Source organism: Nerophis lumbriciformis, linkage group LG01, assembly GCF_033978685.3.
Source record: "Nerophis lumbriciformis linkage group LG01, RoL_Nlum_v2.1, whole genome shotgun sequence".
Classification (NCBI taxonomy): domain Eukaryota; kingdom Metazoa; phylum Chordata; class Actinopteri; order Syngnathiformes; family Syngnathidae; genus Nerophis; species Nerophis lumbriciformis.
The window spans coordinates 36205158-36228654 of NC_084548.2; the positions used below are offsets into that span (position 1 = coordinate 36205158).

Sequence of the window (23497 nt, forward strand, 5' to 3'; positions counted from 1 at the left end):
ACTTGTGAGTTACATAACTGGGGCGTTCCTCAAGGCACCCTTTAAGTCCTCTCCTTTTTGGCAGTTACTGTTTGTAATGTGATTTATGTAACCAAGGCGTTGCTGTAGCTTGTGTACTTTAAAGGCAGTCTGTAGTCATTTGTTTAACTTTTTTGATTATACTAGTGTTTCTCAAGGCTCCATTTTAGGTCCTCTCTTTTTCATCATTTGGGCTATTCAACTGGTGGCCCACGAGTTCAGTTTCAAAACACTTGTGAGAGACTCACATTTTTGCAGCAGATTGTGAAAAACACTCGAGTGCTGTCATAGAGATGACATTTGACGAGCTTTCATGCAGAAGGTCCTTTAAAACAATGGAGCGCACTGACAAAATAAATTAACCTAAATGTAATGTTTACTGTACATACAGGACATTGGTTTAATTTATCCATCCATCCATCCATCTTCTTCCGCTTATCCGAGGTCGGGTCGCGGGGGCAGCAGCTTAAGCAGGGAAGCCCAGACTTCCCTCTCCCCAGCCACTTCGTCCAGCTCTTCCTGTGGGACCCCGAGGCGTTCCCAGGCCAGCCAGCCAATTGGTTTAATTTAATTTAAAAAAATTGAGATTGTCAAGGGGGTTCTGCAAAATATACAAAATAAGACTAATAGTGAAGGTTGACATCCGGCCCCTGGGTCCTTAGCTTTCTGAAAGTGTGCCCCCCAAAACCATTTAGTTTAATATCTCTGTCCTACACATTACTAAACCATGCACCATGCTGGCCATAGCTCTTTGGCACCATCTAGGGTACATACGATTAATTGCATGGGTCTCCATCATCACAACATGCAGCAGATTCCTGCTTGATTTGTTTTCTGCTTAAGAGAGCTGTACAAGCAACATGATACATTATATATGTTATTTAACATGTTGTACTAAGAAATTAACATTTTAAAAGTTTTAAAAATGTTGTCACATTTTCATGTCAGCACTTGAACAATTCTTGTTTCCATTGTGATTTTTCAATTATTTTTTTGAGAGAACACAATGCATCAGTGGACAAGGACTTTGTGGGATTATTCACAGCTCCAAATCTAATTAGACGTGAATCTGCCCTTTTGGTGATTTGGAAAAGAAAATGTTTTAAATGCACGTTTATTCTGACAAATATGTATTTGCAACCACGGGTGAGGAGAATGCGTGAGTCTTTTTCCAATTGTGGATTGCATACTTTGAAATATTTTTGTTTTGTTTTAAAAGGCTCTAATGAAGAGGGTACATTCTCATATCCAGTATTTCACTAACTGATGCATTTCAACTCCCACTTCAATACATTTTTATTTACAGCAGCTTGCTCACAGGCATGCCATTCATTTTAGCCCAGATTCAAGACCTCAGTAGTGGTCTCCTTCATGAATGAGCTCAGTAAGTCAGAGCAGTATAATTGCAGTTTTTAATAATTGTCCAGTTTAAAACAATCTTCTTATGAGCACTAATCCCTGTTGCAAACGTGAGGAATGCAATTCACGGCTAAATCTTGCAGCCACGAGGCTTTCACCTCATGCACGTGAGAATAAAAGTACCCCTGAGAGACCAAAATGGTGCATTTTCTTTCTTCTGACTGTTTTTTCTCCAAAATATGTTTTTTTTTTTTTTAATTGTAATCAATAATACTTATAGACTCTTTTATAGTAATGATATTAAGGACATTTTACCTGAGCTTACAAGTGCACTACATTATATTCAAGACTGGCTAAATAACATGTGTCTACTGTTCAATGCAAAAAAAAACCCTCTGTGCATTAGAGCTGTCTTCACATGGTCGGAGATTCGATGAAACGATTGGAAGGCGTTTGATTTGACTAGCAACCGTACAGGTGAATCATATGATATTAATATTCTCTCCCTCCTCCAACAAAGGGCGGCAAGTTAATACCTGCACGGGGTTCCCGACTGTCTCTTCAGACTTCAGAGAAGTCGCTAAGCAGCAGGCACAAAACATTAAGACAACGTTGAGAACGTCTTGAATTAGGTCCTGACATTGTGCAACTTAAACCTAACATTGGAACAACATGCTTTTTGATGACGTTTAATCAATGTTGGGTTCTGATGTTGATTAGACCATTGAAATATGGTAATTTCCCAACCAAAAACGTGGATCCAATGCTAGAAATCATTGTTGTCTCAATTTACAAATACAACTATTTTGCAATGTTGTTTCAAAGTCAGTTTTAAAGACATGTATGTACAATCACCGTTGTATCAATGTATTGTGCCTGCTGGGTACTTATTGGTGCAACATCAGATCTCCAAGGCTGTGTCGCAGTGCCGACAAAGAAGCCGGACAACCTGGGAGGAAGTTCTCAACCGCAAGATCAGTTGGTCTGACCTGTGGAAGTTCCCACAGGCAAGGATCAGTTTCCTCATATTTCCCTTCCCTGTCCTCGTAACCTTCATCAATGGTTCGGGAATGAGGAAAACTGTGAACTCTGCAATGCTCCCAACGCAAGCATCCAGCATATCTTGTCAGGCTGCAAGATCGCACTCTCCCAGGGGAGCTATAGATGGCGTCACGACCAGGTCCTGGGGAAACTGGCTGAGGTGCTGGAGGGGTGTCGACTGGGCAGCAAAGAACCAGCAGAGAACCACACCAGCTTTGTCATGGAAGGGGGTGGACAAAGAATCACCAGGCCAAGAGAGATATTGAGGCCTTTCTCCCTCGTCCAGGAGTGGGACATGAGGATTGATCTCAACAAGCAACTCCGGTTCCCCATGGAGATCACAGCTACGTCTCTCCATCCTGACATCGTGGTGTGGTCCAGCAAGGCACCTCATCGAGCTGACAGTGCCAGCAGAAGAGGGGATTGAAGCCGCCTTTGAGCACAAGAAGGCCAAGTATGCAGAGCTGGCTGCAGAGTGCCAGGAGGCTGGCTGGAAGGCTACCACCTACCCAGTGGAAGTTGGCTGCCGAGGCTATGTGGGGCTGTCAGCCACACGCCTTTTGAGGGACGCAGGAGTGACTGGAGGGAAGATGAGAAAAGCCATAAAATATTTGGCAGAAGAGGCCGAGAAAGGCAGCTTTTGGCTCTGGCTGAGGAGGAATGACAAGAGCTGGGGAAAGAACAACTAACACCGACAGCAGCCGCAGGGGGAAACATCTATCAGCTGCAGGGGGTGACAGGGAGACGTCTCTGTCACTGCTCCGCCACCAGGAGACGTTCTAGCGATTAAAGGAGCGAAACGTCGAGGAATGATGGTTCCTAGCTGATGACCGTGCAGCTGACCCGTGGGCACCGGAAGAGGTTCGACATGCAGCAATGCCAAGCAGGAAAGACCACCTAAATGTACACCAACCAAAGGAGAATCCTGCCATCGGGCCTGATGGAACTGATCACCAGAAATTTGACAAGGCGCGGGCATCAGGACACACCACATCACCCCAGAGGTGTAGCTCTACTATTAAAAAAGGTAAAGAAAATGATTCCACTGGTTCAAATTACAACTTTTACTTCCTCTATTTAATCAAGTGTGATGTCCTCTTGGCGCTGCGTGTCAAAGCAGACCTCAGAAACTGTAGTTTAGCCATTTTTTATGTGCAAAAAGTCGCAAATAAGATCTTTGTTTTGTTCACTTTAATGTAAGACTGTTTTTCTTCTATAAGTACATTCTAGTTAACTTGGAAATGTTCACGTATATGTATATGTACAGCACTGTAACTTCACTGATACCCATATTGCAGCATGGCTCATGTGTTAGAGCAGTGGTTCTTAACCTGGGTTCGATCGAACCCTAGGGTTTCGGTGAGTAGGCCTCAGGGGTTCGGCGGACCCTCCGCCGCGGAGGGCGAGACACATCCGACTCATAGTGTAAATAAAAACTTCTCCCTATCGGCGTATTATGGATACGGCAACAGCAGAAGTCACACTGATTTGCAGGTGAGTAATTTGTTTTGAGTTCATGCACTGTGTTGGTTTTGTTCTTTGAACAAGGTAATGTTTGTGCATGGTTCATTTTGTGCACCTTTGTCTTGAATTTGAAAAAATATATATATACTGTATATTTTTCACTAAAGAAGGGTTCGGTGAATGCGCATATGAAACTGATGGGGTTCGGTACCTCCAACAAGGTTAAGAACCACTGTGTTAGAGTGTTTGGCCCCCAACCCGATGGATGCGGGTTCGATCCTCGGTCCTCCAGTGACCATGTCAGAGAATCTTTGAGCAAGATACGGAACCCCCAGTTGCTCCTGATGCTCTGTCATCAGTAGATGAATGTGGTAATAGTGTCAAAATGCCCGCTATATATTGTAATCATTTTAGTAACCAATCAGTATACACAACTATTACTAACTGTTTATTTCTTCTTCTTTTTTAAAACGCCATAAATTTGAATGATGGGCAAAATTAAACTAACTTGATTCGGCTATGAAAATCCTTAGTCGAGGACAGCCCTACTGTAGTTTGCATGAGGTTCAGCATCAAGGTCCAATGTTTTTGGGCGGGTCTCTTGTGTAAATATAAACACCTATAAATATTCGGGGAGTTATTCTGGACTCAAAATTGTCCATTTAGAATCACAAAAAAAGTCAGTAATACAGTTCATTTTAATTGACTACATTTTAAACAAATACAACCTTTTTGACCAGCTAATGCAGCAAAAACACATCTTCACTGTATGATACTATCTCATATTTGTTTCATTTATTCATTATTTGTTTTTTAATTGAGTGCTTCACAAACTGGCCGTTTGCATGCGCCGCCGTTTTAAAACCCATTGAACACCTTTATAATAGAGCAATTAATACACCTGAAAGAAAACCTACTTCTTATAATCATTTTAATGTTTTGGAGAAATTAAAATTTTTACAATATGAAAATGTGAAAGTATTCAAAAGAGGTATTAGTGTTATAAATGTAAATATGAACCCATAGCCACAGGACTTGGCACCAGGTTAGGAACTAAAGGAGATTTTGAAGTGCAACACAGAAGAACCACATTTGGACAAAATATTTGGAACAGCCTCCCAGTCCAAATCAGGGATATCAGGACCACACTTGATAGACCATCCATCAATTTTCTACCGCTTGTCCCTAAACCAAAACTGGCGTAGTTGAAAGCAAACCAAACAGTGGAACGTTGTTTACCTATTTCATTATAACTGTTGCTATTTGCTTGTGAATGTATCTTTTCTGATTATATTGTGCTGTTGTGCCAATCTGTTTTATGTTGAGGGACTGGAAAATTGCATCCTTTATAATCCATCATTTACACATCATATTTGTTGTTGTGTTCATTAAAGTGCAGTATCTTCTTGAATAAATAAAGTTATTTTGACGTCACATTATTCAGACACATCAGCAGCAACAGCACAGTAAATCTAGAACCTACTAAACTCCCTGCAGAATCCTCAGTTTTCTTCATAGTCGTCCTGTCAGCCTGAAAGTGGATAAAATAATCACATTTAGTGAGGCTTATGTTCATATGTGAAAACACGTGTTTGCACATATCTGTGTCGTGCTATTTTAGAACTGTCAGTATTTTGTGCGTGGTCGATAATATTTAATAACAAATGAACATCGCACATGTTTCTGAACAGGCACATTTATTGTTGCCCCCATGGTTGCCCCGGAGACTTCAGTGCATCAGCCGTAACGACCCCGGTGTGAACACAGTATATAGTACATGGTTCCTAGCAACATCAAAACAAAAATACTCTCAGTAATTTGGGAGGGACTTGCGTTGATATTTCAGAACACCACAAGGCTAGCCGTTTTTTCTGTTTTTAAATATATATTGCCAAGACGTTTCGCCGGCGGAAAGCTCTATTTCAGGTTGCACGGAAGCGGCGGAGACGGAAACGCAGCAAAGTGTAGCTCGTAAAATTGTTACCTTAAGCGCGTTAATCCAGTGCATCGCGGCTCAGGGCCAAACGCAAATATCATGTTTAAAAACACATTCCAAAGTGGATTTCTTTCTATATTATACAGCATAGGTAGCAAACCTCTTCAGATATGGGATAAAAAGGTAAAATGTCCCTTTTAATCCATTTCAAGCTGTGTTGTGTGGTGCTGTCGCGCTCATGCTATTACATTAGCATAGTCTAATGATGCGCTGGAATTACTATAGTTTGTTAGAATTTAATTAATATGTCTATACCTTCTAAGTACGTTTTCATTTTTAATGCATCTTTCTGGTTGTCCATTGTACAATTAAAGTCAAGGAGGTGTGGAGAAAACTCCACATTTGCAGCAGATTTAAATCGAAGGGTGTATAAATTAGTATGTTTCATTCATTCTAATACTACTGTTTTAGATGGAAATGTAATACAATGTATATATTTCTGTTTGACAGGTGAGGAACGGTCACATCAAGCGAATTACTGATAATGACATTCACTCGCTGGTGTTGGAGGTGGAAGGGACAAATGTAAGGTGAGTTTCCATTGAAGTCATCCTTCAGGTCAGTTATTCTTAACATTCTGCTGATTTTCCTCTCCTCCATGCAGTACTACCTATATAACTTGCCCAGCTGACCCAAAGAAAACATTGGGCATCAAGTTGCCGTTCCTCGTGATGATCATCAAAAACTTAAAGAAGTATTTCACCTTCGAAGTCCAGGTACAGACATGTTTCTTAATCTTTGTGTTGGTGATTGAATAGAAAGACGCCATTCATGGTAAACCATGCTGTGCTCTCTCTGTCTCTCAGGTGTTAGATGATAAAAACGTACGTCGGCGATTTCGGGCAAGTAATTACCAAAGTACGACGCGAGTGAAACCGTTCATCTGCACCATGCCGATGAGGCTCGATGATGGCTGGAACCAGATTCAGTTTAACCTGTCAGACTTTACCAGGAGAGCCTACGGAACCAATTATATTGAGACACTGCGTGTGCAGGTGAGTCTACCCTATGCTGTTTGCTCTACATTAACATGTTTTACAAATGTAGCTGAGATAGGCTCCAGCGCCCCCTGCGACCCCGAAGGGAATAAGGGGTAGAAAATGGATGGATGGATGGACAAATGTTCATCAGTAATTCGGATAACTCGATTACAAGAAATGATTAAGTAATTTTCTTTGCCTTGAGGAATTGTTTATTTAATGTTAAAGCTAAAAGCATGACGATTTTTAATGTGGTCCAATGCGTTAGCGTCACCCACGCAGAGAAAGGAGGAAGTGGATATAGTGTTTCCCATATTTTTTATTGATTCGAGGCTGACATTGATAAACAAATTGAATGTGTATTTGTCACTTCCGGTTCGCCCCTGCTCATATACAAATGCTAATAAAAGTGTGGTGACTTGGGCAGAGATGCAGCATAAGGGATCTGTGCTTTCAATGTAGAAACTTGCATCGTGCATTTATTCGTTAATCAAATACAAGTGGTCACAAAAGACAAAGTATTTGTCGCACTAGTGAGTGCGAAGATTCGCCACCGCACAGAGTATGCAACTGTGCATTACCATCACAGTGCATTGTGTACACAAAACCTCCAAAAGCGTGAAATCTTCTTTGGAACAAGGTTGGAAGGACACTGCTGTCCAATGCCTTCTTGGTAAAATACATAAACCATCCATCCAGTTTCTACCGCTTGTCCCTTTTGTGGTTGCAGGGGGGGCTGGAGTCTATCCCAGTTTCACTCGGGTTGGGTACACCCTGGACAAGTCGCCACCTCATCACAGGGCCAACACAAATAGACAGACAACATTCACACTCACATTCAAACATTAGGTCCAATTTAGTGTTGCCAATCAACCTATCTCGGTTACTAAAATATTCGATAGCCACTGTTCTAATAAGTAGTAAAAAAGGATAGAAAATAGGACAAATATGAGAAAATGCAATAGAAAGAAAAAAAAAAGCAATCTAATATCGGAAGTGTATCCTTTCAGATTCATGCGAACTGCCGTATTAGGAGGGTGTATTTCTCAGACAGACTCTACTCTGAGGATGAGCTCCCAGCAGAGTTTAAACTTTATGTTCCTGTCCAGAGCCAGAAGCCCAAGGTGAGAAACACGCTTTATTAATGTGAAATGAAAATTTGTGGTTTTGTTCATTTGATATTTAGACTACTAAATGTCCGTCTGACGTACCTGTTTTCTTTCTTTCAGCAGTAGAGGTCTTGAACAAACATGTACAATTTCTCTCGACCTAATGTACGTTTGAGCTGGATGATTTTGTTTATGTGTGTGTAGTCTTAATATCTATATTGTGCTGTTTGTATCAAAAAACCTTTTTCCTATTTTTAATAAAGAAGAAACAAAACATGTTGTCCATGTAGTTTGTTTATTCACAGATATATTTTAAATTCAAAATATGCAGACTGTCTTTTGTTTTGTTTTTTGTTACAAACATTCACATATAATTTAATTCACAGTGTATTTGTACATGAACACCTCATTTGTGATTTAACCTTTCTAAACAACGTATAGTAAGACGATATAATTACCTATGACAGTTATTTTATGCAGAGTATGGCCATGTTCAGGGTATCTAAAGTATTTGGACAACTGACTCACAAGAAGTTCAGAAAATTTACAGTATGTAATGTCCAAACTAAAATAACTACAGAAAAAACATAATACAAAAAGTAGCTGAAGTCTGCCACTTACATCGGGTATGTAAGTGTGCTGCATTCAACAGCTGTAAATATACAGTATCTCACAAGATCGGTAGATCGTGAGTTCAAACCCCGGCCGAGTCATACCAAAGACTATAAAAATGGGACTCATAACCTCCCTGCTTGGCATTCGGCATCAAGGGTTGGAATTGGGGGTTAAATCACCAAAATGATTCCCGAGCGCGGCCACCGCTGCTGCTCACTGCTCCCCTCACCTCCCAGAGGGGTTGAACACGGGGATGGGTCAAACGCAGAGAGTAATTTCACCACACCTAGTGTGTGTGTGACTATCAGTGGTACTTTAACTTAACTTAAAGGTGTGTACACCCCTCACATCATCAAACATGATAGAACATCTTCTCAAGGGACAATATTATAGAAATTAAACTTGGATATAACAGAGTAGTGGGCGTATAGCTTTAATAGTAACGAAATGCTGTCCTCTGCAACTGACCCATCACGCAGCCATTATTGTAGAAACAGGTGGCAACACTCAACAGTGTGAGCACAGCCTCAATCCTCTTGGACATGGAATTGACCAGAGCTGCAGGTGTTACTGGAATCCTCTTCCACTTCTCCATGATATCACAGAGCTGGTGAACCTTATTTATTATTTGTGTTAATACCATGCAGTCCAGTTTGGTTTCGTAAAGGAAGGAATCAAATGCTCCGCTCCACAACAATGCCACAGCACATGAACTGCATCTCTCCAATGCTGTCAGCGCTCATGCAGCCCCATACCACGGCCCTACTGCCACCATGCTTGAATGTAGGCAAGAAACAATTCCTCAGTATTTACTTGTGTTGCCAACTTTTTAGACAATGGCTGCGTGTTGATCATTTTCAGTAAATATGTAATGTTGTGGAATCTGCTCCCAGACTACTCTATAATATCTCAAATGTGTATTTGTATTTGTCTCTCGAAGATATATACCATCATTAAGATGACTGTGAGTGATCTGACTTGTATTATACACTTTATGTCTGCGTTCTTTTTAATGCAGATCTACCACCGTGTTCTAACCCAGTATTTTCAACCTTTTTTGAGCCAAAGCACATTTTTTGCGTTGAAAAAATCCGGAGGCACGCCACCAGCAGAAATCATAAACTCAGTTGACAGTTAAAAGTCATTGTCGCAATTGTTGGATATGACTTTAAACCATAGCCAAGCATGCATCAATATATCTCGTCTCAAAGTAGGTGTACTGTCACAAGCTGTCACATCATGCCATGACTTATTTTGAGTTTTTTGCTGTTTTCCTGTGTGTAGTGTTTTAGTTCTTGTCTTGCGCTCCTATTTTGGTGGCTTTTTCTCTTTTTTTGGTATTTTCCCGTAGCAGTTTCATGTCTTATATTTCCCGCATCTAGTTTGTTTTAGCAATCAATAATATTTCAGTTGTTTGTGTCCTTCTTTGTGGGGACATTGTTGATTGTCATGTCATGTTCGGATGTACATTGTGGACGCCGTCTTTGCTCCACAGTAAGTTTTTGCTGTTGTCCAGCATTCTGTTTTTGTTTACTTTGTAGCCAGTTCAGTTTTGTTCTGCATAGCCTTCCCTAAGCTTCAATGCCTTTTCTTAAGGGCACTCACCTTTTGATTATTTTTGGTTTTAAGCATAAAACACCTTTTTACCTGCATTTACAAAGCAATTAGCTACCGGCTGCCACCGATTGATATGGGAGAGTATTACTCGGTTACTCTGCCGAGCTCCAGACAGCACCGACACTCAACAACAACACATAATTTGCAGACTATAATTACTGGTTTGCAAAACAATGTGCACCAGGCTGTATCTCACGGCACACTAGTGTGCCACCGCACAGTGGTTGAAAAACACTGTTCTGACCAATGGCAAGCAATTCGTTGTAGGTGGAAAAAATCAACCGGAAACAGCATACATCATGTTCCACTGGTTAGAAATAAAGCTATATCCACGCGTTTCCCCCCCCCCCAAAAAAATAGATCTCCCCGGTGACTCTTTTGTAATGCATACCAGAAGTAATTTGTATTTCACTTTACAAAATAATATAATTGAACAATTCATTTTCAGTGTGGCTTGTGGAAACGTATATATGTTTTACTTTGAAATTAATCACCGGAAACAAGCTCTTGACAAAGCGTGTCTAAAAAGAGAAATTAAACCGGGGTGTATTTTCGCCACCCGGTTCTTTTTAAGTGAAGGCTCGTTGCTGACTCACTAGATATCTGAGTGTTGATGTGAGGTTAGTTCCTGTATTTTGGTTTGCTTAACTCTCGTTAGTAGTGCTTCTTGGTTCAAGTCAACATGGCCGGCCGTAAACGACCATTGGCGACAATGATGAGCGACGGTCACGAAGACTTGAACACACCGAAGAAAAGAGTGTCAGCGGTCCGTCTGTCGCACTCGGACTACTCACGATGGGGAATGGATGAAACTTGCCGTTACCTCCGACATGAAGGTCTGGGACAGTGGCAAGCCCAGTTTAGAGGTTGGTGGCATTGAACTTCTAATCGGTGGGACTGTAAACCTAATTGTATGTGTGTGTTTGTCTGACTAAAACGATATTTCCTTTTGTCATCAGAACATAACATCACCGGTGTCGTGCTGAAGTGTCTCAGGAGGGAAGACCTGGAGAAGATGGGCATTGAGTAAGTTCTTGTACTGCTGAAAATGGTATGACAATATGTACACCACCACAATCTAATGAGATCCAATAAGAGCTGTATCACAGTCTTCACGAAAGGTTAATTGAATGTACAAAACCCAAAACCAGTGAAGTTGGCACGTTGTGGTAAATAAAAACAGAATCAATCAATCAATCAATCAAAGTTTATTTATATAGCCCTAAATCACGAATGTCTCAAAGGGCTGCACAAGCCACAAGGACATCCTCGGCTCAGATCCCACATCAAGGCAAGAAAAAAAACTCAACCCAATGGGATGACAATGAGAAACCTTGGAGGGGACCGCAGATGTGGGGAAAGGCCATGTAACACAGTGGTAAAAATGCCCTTGTGCCAACGTTTTTGCAATGTGTTTCTGCCATTAAATTCTAAGTTAATGACTGTTTGCAAAAAAAATTAAGTTTCTCAGTTTGAACATTAAATATATTGTCTTTGCAGTCTATTCAATTGAACATAAGTTGAAAAGGATTTGCAAATCATTGTATTCTGTTTTTATTTACGATTTACACAGCGTGCCAACTTCACTGGTTTTGGGTTTTCTACATATATAGAATAACACCTGTGATGTAGTATAGTGGTACCTTGACTTAAGAGTGTTATGAGATAAGAGCTGTCTCTTGGCTAATTGTTATGCAAGAAGGTGCCACTGTTCACTCTCCCAAGCAGAGCTGCTTAGGATTCAATCCATCGAAACCGAAAGTTAGTCTAAGTGTGTGTATGAGCAAGCACACACACGCAAGTCTGCTCTTGGCCATCTCATACATGACACCTCCTCTCACCATTAAAAGTAAGTGTGTAGGTTGTGTACGTGTGTAGGGATGGAAATGGAAAACCGTTTCTTGTTCAGACCTGAAAAATAATTCCTCAGTGTTTGCGCTTAAAATAACACTGTCGCTATAGTTTTTTTTTTACAGGTTACGAAATGTAAATTAAGTATTGTTTATGTTTTTTTAATGCATTTTAAAGTGATTTAGTGGTAGAATTGATTGCTCCCATTAGCTGCATTGCTAGCCACTAAGAATGAGACCATTTTTTATGTTAGAAAGTGAAAGAAAACAAACAACTTTTGTCCTTTTGTCTCTTATAAGGTTTGTGAACGATAGGCAAAATTACCAAAAAAAAAAGTGCAGTTCCCCTTTAATAGGCCAGATGTGGCTGACGGGGCCTTTGGTGTACATAGAGGGGATACCAATTAACCAATTGAAAAACAACCACATCATTATAACTCCTTAACAATAGCCTTTTACATCCAACATTTTTTTTTGAAGGCTTCTTGGTGACCGACTGCGGATCTTACAAAGCCTGGGAAAGCTGTGGTGCATAGAAGAGTCCCCGCAAACAAATAAGGTTCCTCCATTATGTTTTTCAAGGATTTACAGATAAGAAAATATAACTGGACCAACAAGTGGAGCTTGTAAGATAAACAACAAGGAGGTGAAGGGGTGGTTCAACAAACACTTGGAGAGGCAAAAGTGCAGTATCATTTGTGTCATAACGAAACCCCATCAATAAGTTATGTTTCTCAATAAAAGGGCGTAGTCCTGTGGACAACTATTTAATGGAGGTTTAATTGCTTTCAGGTCTTCAATGATCCCATTCATGGGCATGTCGAGCTACACCCACTTCTCGTCAATATTATTGACACGCCCCAGTTCCAGAGACTCCGAAATATCAAACAGTTAGGGGGGACCTACTTTGTTTTCCCTGGAGCATCCCACAACCGCTTTGAGCACTCTATCGGGTATGCCTATGTCTATGTCTATGTGCGTGAAGGTGTTTGCCTGCACTGAATGTGCTACTCCCAAATACCAAAAAAAACATATTTCAAATGTCCCAGGGTTGGTTACTTGGCAGGACAACTTGTGAAAGCATTGAATGAGAAGCAGCCTGAACTTAACATTTCTCAACGAGACGTCTTGTGTGTGCAAATAGCTGGGCTCTGTCATGATCTGGGTAGGTTCTGTTTTCACACTGGCTGGGGTCAAATTAAAATGGAAGTAACCAAGTGACTAACTTTCATTTCTCTTTCACAAGGACACGGGCCTTTTTCACACATGTTTGATGCCAAATTCATTCCGAAAGCACGTCCTGGTTTTTCCTGGAAGGTAACTTTCAAGTAACTTGATAAGTTTTATATTTTTATATATTATTTACAGTGTGTCCGGAAAGTAATCAGTGTTTCACTTTTTCCGTGATTTGTTATGTTCCAGCCTTATGCCAAAATGGAATAAATCCATTTTGTCATCAAAATTCTACACACAATACCCCATAATGACAATGTGATGTATTTTTTTTTAATTGCAAATTTATTTAAAGGAAAAACAACTAGGAAATCACAGCCTTGCATGTTTGGCAGCAATTACAGTCTCATGTCTTTTTGAGTACAATGCCACAAGCTTGGTACACCTATCTTTGGGCAGTTTAGTCCATTCCTCTTTTCCCATTCCTCTTTGCAGCATCTCTCAAGCACCATCAGGTTGGATGGGAAATGTTGTTTTTTATCCAGGGTGTCTCTGTACATTGCTGCATTCATCTTAATCTTGTCAAGCAGGTGACCAAGAACCCAATGGTCACTCTACCAGAGCTAGAGCATTCATCTGTGGAGAGTGTTTATGGATATGCTGCAGTGTTTATGGATATAACTTAAGCATTTGACACAATTAATCATAACATTTTAATTAATACATTAAAAATGGTATGGCATCAAATGGTTGGTTCTGAACTGGATAATAAGTTACTTAACCATGCGGGAAGCTAAGAAAACTGTAATGTGATATGATGCAAAGGTTTTGTTTGGTGCTACAATTCGACTTACAAGGTGAAATGAATGTTTGACATTGGCTCATACTGTTATATATGACTTACTGTCGGTTCATAACATGCAAGTCAAGATATTTCAAGCCTTTTAATATAATTTTGATGATTATGCTAACAGTTTATGAAAACCTGGATTTGAAAATCTCAGAAAATTTGGGGTTTTCAAAAACTGGAAGCCGTGGTCATCAAAAGTATAATAAAGGTTTGACATATTTCATATTTGAATTGCTGACACAAATGAACTTTTGAACGATATACATATTTTTTTTATTTTCACCTATCACCAAGGGATTAATATTTGAACCAAAAATTGTTCAATCTCTATGTAAATGACATGTGTAAGTTACAAAGGACTTAAAGGTCGTATTATTAGCAGATGATGCAACCGTGTTTTTTTTCAGGAGAGAACTAACGGAAGCTAAAAAAAATATTAACAAAATAAATTATCAACCTAAAAAGATGGTTTGATTAAAAAAAAAAAAAAAAAAACCACATCGAACTCAGTAAAACCAAATTTATACTATTTGGTAACAGCAGAACATAAATTCAAATACAAATAGACAGAGTAGACATTAAAAGAGTAAAATAAATAAATGTTTTGAGGTTAATAATTGATGATTAAAGCAACTGGAAATTTTATATAAAAATTTACAACATAAAGTGGCAAGAAATACTTCAATTATGAATAAAGCAAAACATGTTTTGGACCAAAAATCACTTCACATTCTCTTGTCCCTCTCGGGGTTGCGGGGGTGCTGGAGCCTATCTCAGCTGTATTCAGGCGGAAGGCGGGGTACACCCTGGACAAGTCGCCACCTCATCGCAGGGCCAACACAGATAGACAGACAAAATTCACACTCACGTTCACACACTAGGGCCAATTTAGTGTTGCCAAAATATAAATAATTTCTATGGAATCTAGTACGAACAGTACATTTTTTTAAATTGGCAAGAGGAGTATAAGATGTTTAAAAAAAATAAAATAAAAATGAATTTAAGATTTGTTTTCTCTTCTTCTTGGTCCATGGAGCCAAAAAGTTTGAAAACCCCTTATCTACAACACTCTTCACAGACAATGGTCATAAGGTACTTTATGGTACAGTTGTAAAATGTGAAGTATTAAAGTGCAAGGCAAAACTTAGACTTACAAGATACTGGATTTTTTTCTCACCATTTCAATGCAACCAACCACACCCCAGAATCATATTTGCACCATCCATCTGTTTTTTAATCGTCTGTGAAACCAGTAAAGTTTAACAAACACCAATACAGCACTCCATATTTATTTTATTGATTGTTGTTGTTTTTTTAGGAGGCCTGGCCTCTACTGTGTGACATTGTAGTTACAGGTGAAACAAAACAAAATAGAATATTGTGCAAATAATTGTTTATTCCAGTAATTAGATTTACAAAGTTAAACTACTGTAATATATGACTTACTGCGGGCTCATAACAAGCAAGTTAAGATATTTCAAGCCTTCTTTTGATATCATTTTGATGATTATGGCTGACAGCTTTGAAAACCTGGAAATGAAAATCTCAGAAAATGTCGGGTTTTCAAAAACCGTAAGCCATGATCACCAAAATTATAATGAATAAAGACTTGCCATATCTCACTCTGCATGTATTGAGTTAATATCACCTATTAGTTTCACATTTGAAGTTGAATTGCTCACACAAATGAACTTTTGCACGATAGTCACATTTTTTGACTTTCACCTGTATATGTAGTCTTTCCAAAAAAACTAAGATCAAAAAATGTAATAATGTCTTTACTGGACTTAAACACTAATGTGTCTTTTAAATACAATTTCTTACAATGATTATTGAATTTCAGCACGAGAAAGCATCAATTGACATGTTTGACTACCTGTTGGACAAAAATAACCTGAAGCCTCTGATGGAGGAACATGGCCTTGTGCTGCCTGAGGACCTCAACTTCATCAAGGAGCTCATTCTAGGACCTCTGATCACTAATGCAGGCCAGGACCAAGAGGTATCTGGCCCTGTCACACGCCCACACACACACACACACACACACACACACACACACACTCCCACACACATTCCCACACGCACACACACACTCACACACGCACACACAGTTTGATGTCACTGGTGTGCTTTCTCTTCAGTGGCCCTTCACGGGACGTGAGAAGGACAAATCCTTCCTTTATGAGATTGTAGCCAACAAGAGAAATGGTATTGATGTGGACAAGTGGGACTACTTTGCCAGGTGTGACTTGCTTACATTTTTTAAATTTTGTTTACTTCAGTTCAGCTCAACTTGTCCTGTTTTATCAGGGACTGCTACCACCTAGGAATCCAGAACAACTCAGACTATCGTCGCTTCCTTAAATTTGTGAGGGTGTGTGAGGAGGACGGACAAAAGCTCATTTGCACTCGAGACAAGGTGTCAATGTTGTTACAACTTGTTTATTGTTTTTTTCTTTCTCATAGCAAGAAGGCTACAGTTGGTATCTTGCGTTGAAACTTCACTGTAAATTACACAGTGACCCTGCTAAATGTCCTAAATATTGGCAAAACCACTTCTCCTGTTGTTTATGTAGTTCAGCCAGTAAAGGAAGGCGATTGGTGCTATGTGAATATTCTCATTCATCCAAGTCATTGTATTCTCAGGACATTGAATTGATCGCAACTCGACTGTTCAGATTGTCTAAGAAGACATTTCACCTTTCTTCCGAGCAAGCTTCATCAGTTTATGCATACAGACTAGGTAGAATTGCTTCAGTCTAAAAGGATGGTGCTGGATACACAGAATATGCTTTTATTTAATGTATTTAAGTAATTTTTTTCGGACCTGTAAATTCTGTGGTGTTGTTCACACAGAGCTGTGACTCCTTTCTAAATTAGGGCTAATTGTGTTGTCTCAGGAGGTGGGCAATCTGTACGACATGTTCCACACACGAAACTGTCTCCACAAGAGAGCCTACCAACACAGGGTGGGCAACATCATAGAGACTATGTGAGTTCCTCCATTTGCTTCTTTGTTCTTTAGTAGGATCTCTGTGAGATCCATGAATGAATTGGCTTTATTGTCTTATGCTAGGAGTATAAATAATAGTCCAAACTCTTGAAAATATTTCAATTCGTCTGTTTGTTGGTGAGTGAGGCCTATAATGTTCTTTAGAAGTGATGACATGTTGCTTGTGACCATACAGGATCAATGAGGCCTTTTTGAAGGCCGATAATCACATCCAGATCCAAGGCTCAGGTGGAAAGATGTTCACGCTCTCAACAGCCATAGATGACATGGAGGCCTACACCAAGCTGACAGGTTCATACTCAACAATGTCCTGTATATTTTTTTTGTTTAAAATACTTCACACATTTCATTTTGTTTGCTTGCAGGAAATTGCTTTAATAAGTGGTTATTTTCTTTAAATGCATAGATAATGATATGATATATTGAGTATTGTGGTATATTTGTTATCACTGGCAAAATATTGCAATCATTTTTTAAAAGAGTTGTCTTGGTTTTTCCACTGCTAGGAAAAAATGTTGTCCAGCAGGGGTAAAAGCATTGAGCACATCAGTTTTACTGATTCATATTCTACCAAGTCAGACCTACACTGTTCCAATATCCATTTCTCTGTTCTCAATTGTTGATGACTGATGATAACAACCAAACCTAAGCCCCCCGCCCCCCTCCACACCACGGATTGTAAATAATGTAAATAATTCAATGTGATTATCTTGTGTGGTGACTGTATTATGATGATAGTATATATCTGATAGTATATATCTGTATCATGAATCAATTTAAGTGGACCCCGACTTAAACAAGTTGAAAAACTTATTCGGGTGTTACCATTTAGTGGTCACTGTGCAACCTACTAATAAAAGTCTCAATAAATCAATCAATACTCCTGAAGAAAGAAGCACTTAGGGCCTGATCTACGAAGGGTTTGCGTGTATTAAAACACATGCAATTAATAGCGTGCCCTAAGCTGATCTACTCAACTTGTGCACTGAAAAGTCTTTTAAATGAGCAAAATTGCTCAAGCAATCCATTTCGCGTGGGGACGGCATGACGCAGAGGGTACAGAGGCTATGCCAGCAACTTGAGGGTTCAAGATTTGATTTCGCCATCCTAGTCACTGCCGTTGTGTCCTTGTGCAAGACACTTCACCGTTGCTCCCAGTGCAGCTCACACCGGTGTATGAATGTGGTTGAAGGGGCCGTAGGCGCAAATTGGCAGCCACGCTTCAGTTACTGTACGCCAGGTCAGCTGTGGCTACAAATGTAGCTTGCCATCATCAAAATGTGAATGTGGAGTGAGTGAATGCTTTGAGTGTCTAGAAAAGTGCTATATAAATCGAATCCATTATTATTTAGCTTGTTTGTCTTCAAATATATGCAGAATACTGTATATGCAGGCTGTTAGAATGCCCACAATACTGGGAGAAGATGTAAATTAAATCATTTAGCGCTCGCAATATGATTTATCAAACCTGTGTGTGTGTTGGTGGCAAACACACACACAGGTTTAAAGGTGGTGTAATGTTGCAAGTTTGAAAGGTACAGTATGTGCGGCACAGTTACACATAAGTAGTTGGCGAGCAGTAGGAAAGCGTTGCAATGCAATGAAAAATCACGGAGAGAGACAATCCCCTATGGGCGTGTCAACATATTTGCACTGTCAGAAGTAAAAAAAAAAAAAAAAAAGTAGAGACAGCAATTACAATTTTAAAAGCTGCTGGATAGGGCTGATTTGTAGTTGGACACCACACAGAAAATGCCATATTTCCTATGGAAAAACTCTTGCAACACTGCATTTTCTTGCAACTGGATCATTCCAGCGCACAGTAGCAATTAGTGCTAGGCACTACCTGGGAGCATCTCATGCATGCTCAAATGTCTGTTATGTTGTCTAGAAATAATTGGGGTAGCTTCTATATTGCTCAGAAAAGGTGCCACGGATTTGTAGCGGTGTGCTGTATGTACCACATAATAGCAAAACAACACAGGTTGGAACATGATGCAATAGATGTGGAGAGAAATGACTGTCTTCATTGCGACCAAATCCTGATTTAGACAAGGCGGTCTACACCACTTTTGCACTTGTAATCAATTGCACGCAGTCTTAATAGATCATCCGTAGCACAACTACTAATAGTGTGTTTTACTTGGATCACACTATTTAGCACTTATTTGTGATCTTTGTAGATCAGACCCTTGCTGCACATACTTAATTACATGTACTATTTGTTTTTGTAGATTACGTGTTTGAGCAAATTCTCCACTCCTCCACCCCGGAGTTGGCTGAGGCACGGCAAATTCTACAAAACATTCTTCTGAGGCGTCTCTACAAGTTTGTCGGACAAACCCACAGTGAAATACCTTTGGAAATTACTCAGGTGTGTGCTGAAAATGAAAAAATACTGTATTTGTTTACCATCAGTCCACTTAGACACTAACCTTAACTCTGCTGTTTGTAGTTGCTAGTACACCTGCTCAAGCCATTGAGAAACACTGAGGAATATATTTAGCATTTAAAGACAACTAAATATTTTAGTCAATATTGCAATATTGCTTTTGTCACAGTAGATTGTGGAAGTGATTTTGGTGGTCTGGGTGTACACACTGTTTATTCACCTCACGGCCACAAGGGGTGCTCAAACTTGCTAACTGCCACCTCCTGCAGTCACAAACAGTGTTGCCAGATGCAAATCGACCACTTATTATACCAAAAGTTTGAAATTGACATATTTTGAGGAAGCATATTGCACATGCCCAATTTTGCCACCTGCTACAAAAAATATAACTGCAGATACTGTATAAAATAGCTTACAAACAGTTTTACCTGAACTAAAACTAAAAGGGCCGTAGAAAAAAAATCTGCCACTGGCAGAACAGCACTCTCGCTTGGCTGTAAAGAGGTACCGTATTTTTCGGAGTATAAATCGCTCCAGAGTATAAGTCGCACCGGCCGAAAATGCATAATAAAGAAGGAAAAAAACATACAAGTCGCACTGGAGTATAAGTCGCATTTTTTGGGGAAATTTATTTGATAAAACCCTACACCAACAATAGACATTTGAAAGGCAATTTAAAATAAATAAAGAATAGTGAACAACAGGCTGAATAAGTGTACGTTATATGACGCATAAATAACTAACTGAGAACGTGCCTGGTATGTTAACGTAACACATTATGGTAAGAGTCATTCAAATAACTATAACATATAGAACATGCTATACGTTTACCAAACAATCTGTCACTCCTAATCGTGAATGAGCTACATAATATGATTTGATATTTTACGGTAATGTGTTAATAATTTCACACATAAGTCGCTCCTGAGTATAAGTCGCACCCCCGGCCAAACTATGAAAAAAACTGTGACTTATAGTCCGAAAAATACGGTATGTCAGAGAATGCACAACATCATGTGCAGTGCTGTTTGTTTGCTAACTGTAATAAAGAGGTTGGATTGTTGTACTCTATGGAAGTTTGGAAAATTGTCAATCGTACATTGGATGAACTTCTTATACAAATACAATAGTAATGTATGTTTGGCAACACTGTTCACTATGTCCTGCTATAGATGATAATATCTGACCTATATCACTGCCTCCAGGATTTTACGGGCTTTTTGTGATTGTTGCAGTATAAAATGCCTAAATTTGCTGCATCTTTTTTAGAAATTGTTTCTCAGTAACTCTGAATGAACTTGTCATTTTATAAATTTGGTATTCAGGTTTCTTCAAAAACTGGAAAAACAAATACTGTATTGATGTTTTACTCATTTTATACCACAGACTTAAAAGTAGACACTAGATGTCTATTAAAAAAGAGCATATACTCAGAGCTCATTGTCAAATGACTGTACTGTTTAATAATTAAAATAAAAAATGGTAATAATTATAATCAGTTAATACACTTTTTGGGATACAAGATTTAATGCGGTGGCGCAGTGACAGAGCAGATAAATTGCAGAAATTCTCCGTGTCTGTTTTCGTTTGAAAAGTTTGTCTATCTTAAACATTCATTTATGTTTCAAAAAAGTTTCCATCCGCACTTTGAGAGCACTTGTGAACTGTTGAGAGCGATATATAGCGGTCATTTTTGTTGGTGGATAAGAGACGATGAGAGATTATCATCACACTTCAATATCTCTAACATGTGAACGCTGCCTCTGTGCTAGGTCAGAATTGCAGATGAGAACCTGTTCTTAATTGCTTTACTCTGGATAAATAAAGGTTGAAACATTTTGAAATATGTTTAAACTAGGAAGTAAATGTTTATATAATACATTACATCGTGAACAGGAACGGGAAGTGGGTCTGAGCTACGTGGGAGGACGATAATTGTGCTGTTTCAGCACTTAAGGGTCAATATATTGTTACACGTCCTCGTTTCTGCTTTGTCTACAAAATAAACAAACGTAAGTTTTGACTGGACAGTTGATGTGTGTGTTTTGAGCACTGCACAGAGACCAATTTGAAAAGCTGATTGAGCTCGGTTGAACTTGAGTGAATTGGTGCGATGGCAACATTCTGAAATCATGGAGAGACTGCTATATTAAGGATTTGCATTTCCACATGAAACAGACTAGTTTGGGGGTGGCTCTGAATGGACAAAAAAATCAATCACAATTTATTTATACAACCAGTATGGTTATAGGATAATAAAGCATGTCATCACTCTTAATCCATTCCATCTTTCCAACCAAAGGACGTGATTGCAAAATGGGAGGAGGAGTTGCCAAGGTCAGTTCCTCAGACTGGCCCCTTGTGTGTCCCTCTCCAGACTGAAGACTTTATAGTTAGCGTGAGTGTCTAACTTAACACCATCTTGCATTGCTCACTTTTACTGTTCATCTATGATGTCACTTTTTTTTAGGTCATTCATTTGGACTACGGGATGAAAAAGGACAACCCCATTGATAATATGCGCTTCTATTGCAAGGCTGACCCCACCAAAACCATTCAGATATCCAAGGAACAGGTCAGAACTTAAAGCGATCTGTGAGTTACACAAGCATGTTTGGATCTACTTTACATCTTCACACATAGAGGATCTCTGTCTCTTCTCTGTCAGGTGTCCAAACTTCTGCCTGAACACTTTGCTGAGCAACTGATCAGAGTTTACTATAAGAAGGCGGATGTTGAGGGCCTAGAAGCAGCCCAGAAGCACTTTGTGCAATGGTGCATCAACAACAACTTCTCAAAACCTAAGGTAACATTTATCAGAAAATTGAAGATTTATGCATCTAGAGTAGGGCTTCCGTAATGAAGTATGTACTGTGTATGTAACTCACAGGATGGAGACATAATTGCACCTGAACTCACTGGCCAGAAAGAAAGCTGGTCCAGCAAAAAAAAAGAAAAGGACGACGATGATTTTGGTTGTAAACCGTTGGCTGTACCAAAGAAGCTTTTTTCATAAAACCACAGACGTGTTGTGATCATGATAATATGTTTCTTTATAGAGAAAATCTCTAGTCTAAGTTTTACTTGAAGAATCAAAGTTTTTTTACACCAAAAAAAAAACATTTTCCCAAAAAATAATTCATGTCATACTCAGGTTTTTTGATTTATTTATTTATTTATTTTGGAGAAATTGGAGATTAGCATTGTTCTATTTTGATACTTTTAATCAACATTTTACTTGGTTTTATTCTTCAGTGACCAGTTATGTTTTTGCAACATTAACAATAATAAATAGCCCATTAATAGTTAAATTAGGCTGCATTAGCAATACAGAACTTAGTGTGGTCACCTTCCAGGCACATATTATTTGTTTTGCTCAGCCGTTGCTGCAACTCTGTATTCTGTATAAATGCATAGTGATGATGGGTGCTTGGCTCCCATGATCAAATAGCTTCCGGTATTTGGTGGCGGTGTAGTATTATTTATTTTTTTTGCATGCATCACTCAGCTTTATTTGAAAGTTTTTTTAATGTCATTTTTAAAATTGTGTTTTGGTTATAATAGCTATCTCCCCTACAACGTATTTATCAGTGCATCTTAGCTTAATATATTCCGTTTACATTCATATTGTCACAATGTGCAATCTCAACACTCATCAGGGCTGATTGATTTTGTTTGCTGGTTGTGTAAAAAAAATATTTTTAAGAGATGGATCATGTAAAACAATGATGGGAGTTGCAAACAGTTTGGTATTAAACATGTTCACTCAAACGTGTCTTTACAGTCATAAATAATAAGAGAATGCCGGGTGAAATACAACTTCTTCTTTTCGTATGTATTTGCTAGGAATTGTGCTCCTGTAGTAAAAAAAGGGTACCACCAGAGGGCGCCCGGGACTCAACCACCTTCTTGCAATTGATTCCAATGATTTTGGTCGGAAAGTAATGCAGATTATCATAGTTCATATGATCTACTGACGAAGTTAAAATGAAATAATTAACTTATTGATCAACATTTAAT

At 39.1% G+C, this 23497-nt stretch overlaps 2 protein-coding genes across 3 annotated transcripts; both read left to right on the forward strand.

The window, feature by feature from the left end:
- Positions 1–5665: 5665 nt before the first annotated feature.
- Positions 5666–8241, forward strand: cfap20 (cilia and flagella associated protein 20). 2 transcript variants are annotated; one of them, XM_061971173.1, is made up of 6 exons: positions 5666–6001; positions 6329–6408; positions 6483–6594; positions 6685–6873; positions 7869–7982; positions 8088–8241. In XM_061971173.1, the coding sequence occupies exons 1-6, from the start codon at positions 5918–5920 to the stop codon at positions 8091–8093; spliced, it is 585 nt and encodes a 194-aa protein (XP_061827157.1). In that variant the 5' UTR covers positions 5666–5917; the 3' UTR covers positions 8094–8241. The 2 variants fall into 2 exon arrangements, with proteins under 2 accessions (XP_061827157.1, XP_061827166.1); XM_061971182.1 differs by having other exon boundaries at positions 8091–8241.
- Positions 8242–10684: 2443 nt separating this feature from the next.
- samhd1 (SAM domain and HD domain 1) lies at positions 10685–23247 on the forward strand. Its single transcript, XM_061980514.1, has 16 exons — positions 10685–11065; positions 11159–11225; positions 12530–12608; positions 12842–13002; positions 13099–13214; positions 13296–13366; positions 15916–16074; positions 16214–16314; positions 16383–16491; positions 16973–17064; positions 17261–17376; positions 19320–19459; positions 21780–21875; positions 21948–22052; positions 22146–22283; positions 22368–23247. The coding sequence occupies exons 1-16, from the start codon at positions 10882–10884 to the stop codon at positions 22491–22493; spliced, it is 1860 nt and encodes a 619-aa protein (XP_061836498.1). The 5' UTR covers positions 10685–10881; the 3' UTR covers positions 22494–23247.
- Positions 23248–23497: the final 250 nt, after the last annotated feature.